Here is a 7,358-nt window from a genome sequence, read left to right on the forward strand (position 1 = left end):
GAGCCACAGTGATTCTCCCTTTACGACCACTCCTTCGTCATCGAGCGACACAGCTCGCTAGTTTTTCTTTGCTTTGTCTTCAAATTGCATTTTGCTTACCACATTCAAAAAAAAAGAAAAAATGTGTTGCACCCACGAAGCCTAAAGGAAGCAAAGTATATTTTAACTTTTGTAAAAGGGCAAAAAAAAAAATATAGATTATGTTTACTACAATTTTACCTTGATTAAAAGTTTCTTTTTTTTCTGCAATATCAAAATAAAATTTTATTAATTATTTTAGATATAATGAAGACATGTATTTTCATTTCAAAACATAACCTATAATTTTTTGCTTTTAACGTCCTTGACACATTAATGTTTTTCCGTTCTTGATTATCGTATATAAATAAAAATGTTTTAAAGAAATTTATTTATATTACAAAACTGAAATCTAAAATTTTAGTGTGTGTATAGGGCGTGAGTTGGGGAAAAAAATAAAAGAAAGGGGAAAAGTATTTATAAATCATCCGACACAACGAATATCTCTTACGTCTGGACGAACAGAAGAACACAAAGCTAATGCAATTTTGCAATTACAACTGTGCTCGCCCTATGGATATATATATAAATATATATAGAAAGAGAGAGGAATTCCACTGTGAGAAAATTTAAATTTCATTTCAGTGTCATATTCTTTCATCCATATAATATGTCAGAGTTGAGATATTTTTCCCATGAAAAACTGATTTTATATTTTTTACATTCAATCAGAAGCTAAAAGATTAAAAATGTTTTGTTCACTTTCTTTATTTTTCATATAAACAACGATGCATAGAGAATTTATGCTTTTAATTTCTAAAATTCCCACTCGCAATTTATGTAATATTTAGATATTCTCGATTTTCACTTCACTTTCACTCCACTTTTACTTTATTCACTTCAAACTGAACTGAAACTGGAGTGAAACTGGAGTGAAACTGGAGTGAAACTGGAGTGAAACTGGAGTGAAACTGGAGTGAAACTGGAGTGAAACTGGAGTGAAACTGGAGTGAAACTGGAGTGAAACTGGAGTGAAACTGGAGTGAAACTGGAGTGAAACTGGAGTGAAACTGGAGTGAAACTGGAGTGAAACTGGAGTGAAACTGGAGTGAAACTGGAGTGAAACTGGAGTGAAACTGGAGTGAAACTGGAGTCAAGTTACAAAATCGCACCCCAGAACCAAATTTTGACCTAATTTTCAACAAAGCGAATTGTATTATTATTTATTTTTTTATTGGTAAAAAAAATATATAATATAAAAAATATCTCTACTATCAGTCTAGAATTAAAAAAAAATAAAAAATCAAATTAATAATAAAATTCAACATTACAAGTTATATATTTCCAAAAGGATATAGCTTGGACTTTCACAACCTCCCTCCTCCACCCTTCGTTGTCGTCGTATGTCCGACGAGAGTTTCTACAACTGACGTGGGATTTGCTTTTCAAAACCCCGCGCGTGCAAACGCCACCAACTGCCGTTGTATTAGATTTGCTTTCTAGAACACTTTAATCAGAATGTACCTATGTAAATTTTTGAATACACATCCTCTCCTCGTTTCTCGCGATGTTTGTATAGGTCAAGGGAAGGCATTTGCCTCCGCTACTCACTTCTTTTCTTTTTTTTTTCTTTTTTTTTCATCGTCGCCATCACTGAGTACCAGGAATTAAAGAATTTGCAATTCTGAATTTTAGATGATTGAGTTTATTTGCGCGTATTTTAGATTTATATATATATGTTTTTTTTTAAACTTCATAAAATTCTCTTTCACAAATTTTCTTTAGAAAAATAATATTGTTATTACAAAGCAACATTTTTATAAATAAATTTTAATGAAAAAAAAAAAAAATTAAAAGCAATTTTTTATTTATCTTTGAGCTATACTCTCGAACTTATATTGTATTTTTTTTTTTTTTTTTTTGGTAAATTGGTAGAAAATCAAAAGATTGTATTTGATAAAAAGGAATTGAGTACAGAAAATTCCTAAAGTATGGGTTTATCCCTTATAGAAATTTTACTGATATATACACCCAGAGAAATGATTTATTTGAACCAAATAAAATATATTTGAGTTAAATAAACGTATATTTGTCTCAGAGCCTACTAACTTATTTATTTGGCGTAAATAAAAATTTTATTTGTCAGAAATAAATTTTTCTTTGACTCAAATAAATTTTTTATTTCAATGAAATGAAATATATTTGCAACAAATAAATGGGTTAGTAGGCTCGGAGACAAATATACCATTTCTCTGAGTGTAGTTATCAGTAAAATAGAAAATTAATTAATTTCTGTAATTAAATTTTTATAATTTTAATTTTATAATATTTTAATTTTTGCATGTGAAAAATTTTATTTTCTATAATTACATTTTCATAATTGTAAAATTGTAATGATTTCATTACAGAGTCTCTAATAATTATTATATTTTTATAATTATTTGAGAAAAAAAATTTTTATAATGAATCTTTATAAAAAATTACCTATAATCGGGAAAATATTATACAAAAAACATTATACTGAAAACATTTCAGCTTTAACATTATTTTCTTGTAAGAAATTTCTATAAGGGATAGTTAGTAATTATTAGACTCGATATAAAACAAAACAATTTTTTTTAGTGTAGATTTAGTATTATTAATTAATAGACTCGATATGAAACAAAACAATTTTGTTTCAGTGTCGTTTTGGGTCCAAATGACCCAGTGTATGATTAACGGCTACAAATTCCGAAATTTTTTTTTAATGTAGATTTAGTTGGTATAGACTCGATATAAAACAAAACAATTTTGTTTTAGTATCATTTTTGGGTCCAAATGACCCAGTGTATGATTAACGGGTTCAAATTCCCAAATTCTTTTTTTACACTATAAATTTAGTTGTTATAGACTCGATGTGAAACAAAACAATTTTGTTTCAGTGTCGTTTTGGGTCCAAATGACCCAGTGTATGATTAACGGCTTCAAATTCCGAAAAATTTTTTTTTACTGTAGATTTAGTTGTTATAGACTCGATGTAAAACAAAACAATTTTGTTTTAGTATCATTTTTGGGTCCAAATGACCCAGTGTATGATTAACGGGTTCAAATTCCCAAATTCTTTTTTTACACTATAAATTTAGTTGTTATAGACTCGATGTGAAACAAAACAATTTTGTTTCAGTGTCGTTTTGGGTCCAAATGACCCAGTGTATGAATAACGGGTTCAAATTCTTTTTTTTCACTGTAGATTTAGTTTTTTAGACTTGATATAAAACAAAACAATTTTTTTCTGTTTAAATTTAGTTATTAATTAATAGACTCGATATGAAACAAAAAAAATTTTTTCCGTTTAGATTTAGTATTATTAATTAATAGACTCGATATGAAACAAAACAATTTTGTTTTAGTATTGTTTTTTGGGTCCAAATGACCCAGTGTATGAATAACGGATTAAAACAATATGTTATTTAAACAATTATAAAGCAACATTTTTATAAATAAATTTAAAAAAAATATAAAAAGCAATTTATTTATCTTTGAGCTACTCTCGAAATTGTATTGTAATTTATTTTTTTTTTTTTGGTAAATTGGCAGAAAATCAAAAGATTGTATTTGATAAAATGGAATTGAGTACAGATAGAGATCTATCGGTGTGAAAATCCCTTTTGGGTTTTCATCTTGAGAAAGAGAGAGTGAGAGAGAGAGTGGGAGCGTTTGTCGTGCGATATTCAAATGGCATCAATTTCTGCAGAATTGCCCTCTCTATAACTGTGCTGGGGCTATTTTACTTGAAAGGTGTAGGAGAAGTGGTGAAATAGGAAGGGGGACAGAAACCGTATTGGCAGATAGCTACGACATCGTTTTACAACCCCTTATCTGAATAAGTTACGGGTATTTGAAGCTTCCATTCTGCAATGTTATAATGTCATTGATTTCCATACAAATATCCTGGAATACTATCCATTCAAATCATTCCAAATTATATACTATATTCCTACTATTTTTACTTTCCTTTTATATAAACGCTAATTTCAAAATTTCAAATTCTATTTTATAATAGAAATTTTTTAATTATTATTTTTAAATTGCAGCTGCCCGAAACAAAAAATTTCTATATTCAATTAACTTCATTTACTTAATATTTGCCATTGGTTTTTACATGAGTGAAGTTAACTGAATATAGAAATTTTTCGTTATGTGATAACTAATAATATTTTTTCAAACTTTATTTTAAAGTTTATTATAAAATCCTCAAAAAATCTTTCCAAGAAAAATACAAATTTTTTTTTTTGAAATAAAGAACGTTCTTAATGCTTGCAAGTTTAATGTTCTTCTGCATCTTTCATCAAGTTCCCTTCTCCCCTCATTCCAAACGAGCTTCATTGAATATTTCATTGGTGAGATCTTTATTTTTCGTCGTTGATTGTCATTCGAAAAGAGATGGGATGAAAAGTTTTGCTCGCTCGTTTCATGGAAAATCGTGTTGTATTAGAGAGTTGGGGGGAGGTGGAGAGGGCAAAGGGGGGGGGGAGATGAAGAAGTAAAATCAATTATTCATCCAAATTGGCCAGGAAAAAAGTCCTAATTATCCAGGGGGCAAATATCTTAATACTCAAGAGTGTACCTCTCCCTTTTTTTCTTCCACCTCTTTTCGATTTTTCCAACTTTCCCCCCCACTTTTTTTTTTCTCTTTACTGTCTCCCCTCCCTTTAACCTGTCTTGACAATCTTACCTCATTTTTTTTTTTTTTTTTGCCATGAATAACCTTTTGTATTTCCAATTAGCTTTGCTAATAAGAAGAAAAATGGAGGCATTGCTTCTGCAGTTAAAAAAAAAAGACGACCAAGACACGAGAATAAAGAAAAAAAAAAAAAAAAATTAATGTATAACCTCATCCAGCCACTGGGGAAATAAAGAAAAGCACTGCCATTGCTCGTGGTTATATGACAATACTGTGAGGTGGTGGTTGGTTGCTCGAGTTATTACAGATAAACTAGAATTAAGGTAAAAGAAAAATAATAAAAAATTTTCCTGATTTTTGTAATTGTTTTCTTTTTCAAGATTTTCTGAAATTAAAATAAAAAAAAAAAAATTGGATTTAAATTTTTGTAAATGAAAAAAAAATAGACGTGATAAATAAATTTTCCAATTTTGATTTAATTTAAATAAAATGAAAATAAATTAAAGAAAATTTTTTGAAATTGGAAAATTTTCTATTTATATTATTTTGAAAATAATTTCCCATGAAACGACTATGTTTGCAAAACAGAGAATCGGCTACTCCGCAGGACCCTTTTGTTATGTATCACAGCAATGTCAAATTAAGGTGACTGTGTATATCGACAAGTTTATGATCATTTTCAATCAGTTTACGAAAAGCTTCGTATATATCAAGACATGACAAGTCTATAAAATTATTTCGTGTGAATATAATTTTTGAATTTAAAAAAAAATAAAATTTCTCAATGTGCTTTATTTTTTTTTTTTTTAAATTTAAATCTATAATTTTTAAAAGAATCAAATTATTAATTTAAAAAAAATAATAATTTTAAATTAAAATAATTTTTTTTTAAATTAAATATAAAAAATTTAGAAATCAAAAAAATGCGCATAAAATCAATTCCTAGAAGAGTTAATCCAAATAGAAATGAAAAATTTTTTATTACAAATAATAGTGATAAGTGTATGGAAATAATTGTAAATAAAAAAAATGAAAATTTCTTCAATTTGAAAAATTCAACTGGTTTGGATTTATCCACTAAGAAAAAGGTACAAGTTTTATGATAAAAAAGCTGCATGTTACAATTACGTTAAGTGAGACATAAAGTGTCGTCTAGTAAATCTCATTTTGAAAATGTCCCTACATGTTTTACGTAAAATGAATTTGCCGATTTGCTACTTTCGTAAAAATGTAAACAAGAATATAAGAGTTTATACATAAAATACTCCGTTGCTTCCTACTTTTTTTGATAATTTTTATATATTTAAAAAAAAAAAAAATTTTCTACTTTGAAATACCAAATTAAATATTTTACAATATTTAATTTTGAAATAAAAATATAATAATGAAAAAAAATTATAATCAACAAATTTAAAAAAAAAAATCATACTTTTTTTTTAGGTATTCAATAATGAAGAAATGATATTAAAAACAAATACTGATGTAACATTAACAATTTTGCCAAAATTATTAATTAATGGCACTAAATCTTTTCAAGAATATAATAACAATAATAATTTTAATGTGACATTAAATAATGAGGAAAAAATGAAGGGATCATTTTTATATCAAATAATGACAGATCCTAAATTTATAGAAAATTTGCAGAAAAATAAAAAAAAGAAAAAATCCACATGTCAATTTTGTAAAAAAGAATTTGAAACCGAGGCTGAAATGAGAGATCATTTAAATGTTCGATTAGACGAATCAAATAGGGTAACTATATATTTTTTGTTTAGAATTTAGAAAAAATATTTTTTTTTAAAGAATTTTTTTTTTTTTTAATAAAAATAATAAATAAAGTACTTAATTTTTGATAATTCTAGAGATGGTCTTGTGATTTTTTTTTTTTTTCAAATAATGAAAATATTTTATCCTAGGTGGCTTGTTGTGCTTGTGAAAAATCATTTGCACAAAAACGTTATTTACGTTATCATCAACGATGTCATTCGGATCGAAATAAATATGTTTGTGGTATTTGCCTTAAGAAATATTCGCGAATGGATAATTTAACAAGACACAATATTTTCCATACAAATCCAGACAAATTTCCATGTACAATGTGTGATCGTGCTTTTGCAAGAAAGGATTTACTCAACAAACATCAAAAATCACATGAGAACAAATATAAATGGTATTGCGACACGTGTCATAAATATTTTAAAGGTCCTGTTACTCTTGACAATCATATGAAAAGTTTTCACGCACCCGATGTCAATTATAATAACAATAATAATAATAATACATCCCAAGCCACGTGTTCCTTTAGCAATGCTTAAAAAAAAAAATTTATTTTTATAAAAAAAATTATTATTGTACAAAAATTATTTAGAATATTATTGTATTTAAGATATTAATAATAAATAAAGTTGATAATATTATTTTTCTTAATTAATAGAAAATGAAAAATAAAATTTTATGTTTTACAAATTCCCCAGATAGCACGTAAGCTTGCGGTAAGCTTTCCTTGCAATATTTCCAACCTTACACTGCAATCTTTCGGTAATCTTACCACGCAAATTTGGACATTTGAAGCTTGCGGCAAGTTTGCCGTGCAAGGTTGGCAATATTGCGAGGAAAGCTTACCGCAAGGTTGCTGTTATTATTTAGAATATTATTGTATTTAAGATATTAATAA

General features: G+C 27.1%; 1 protein-coding gene and 1 long non-coding RNA gene across 2 annotated transcripts; both read left to right on the forward strand.

Moving 5' to 3' along the window:
- Positions 1–4,579: 4,579 nt before the first annotated feature.
- LOC127277371 (uncharacterized) lies at positions 4,580–5,423 on the forward strand. The gene is made up of 2 exons (XR_007842361.1): positions 4,580–5,004; positions 5,270–5,423. It is a non-coding gene; the product is annotated as an uncharacterized LOC127277371 (long non-coding RNA).
- Positions 5,424–5,556: 133 nt separating this feature from the next.
- On the forward strand, positions 5,557–7,151 carry LOC127277365 (zinc finger protein 613-like). The gene is made up of 3 exons (XM_051298458.1): positions 5,557–5,769; positions 6,122–6,436; positions 6,601–7,151. Exons 1-3 carry the CDS (start codon positions 5,605–5,607, stop codon positions 6,997–6,999), a joined length of 879 nt encoding a protein of 292 aa, XP_051154415.1. The 5' UTR covers positions 5,557–5,604; the 3' UTR covers positions 7,000–7,151.
- Positions 7,152–7,358: the final 207 nt, after the last annotated feature.

Source organism: Leptopilina boulardi, unplaced genomic scaffold (genome assembly GCF_019393585.1).
Source record: "Leptopilina boulardi isolate dan_hultmark-lab unplaced genomic scaffold, ZJU_Lbou_2.1 LbouV2_165, whole genome shotgun sequence".
Classification (NCBI taxonomy): Eukaryota; Metazoa; Arthropoda; class Insecta; order Hymenoptera; family Figitidae; genus Leptopilina; species Leptopilina boulardi.

Bases quoted from the DNA above. Each gene is read 5' to 3' on its own strand.
- LOC127277365 (XM_051298458.1), top strand. From the start codon at position 5,605: ATGCGCATAAAATCAATTCCTAGAAGAGTTAATCCAAATAGAAATGAA. The intron at 5,770-6,121 runs GTACAAGTTTTA...CTTTTTTTTTAG, and splicing joins ATTTATCCACTAAGAAAAAG to GTATTCAATAATGAAGAAAT. The intron at 6,437-6,600 runs GTAACTATATAT...ATTTTATCCTAG, and splicing joins GATTAGACGAATCAAATAGG to GTGGCTTGTTGTGCTTGTGA.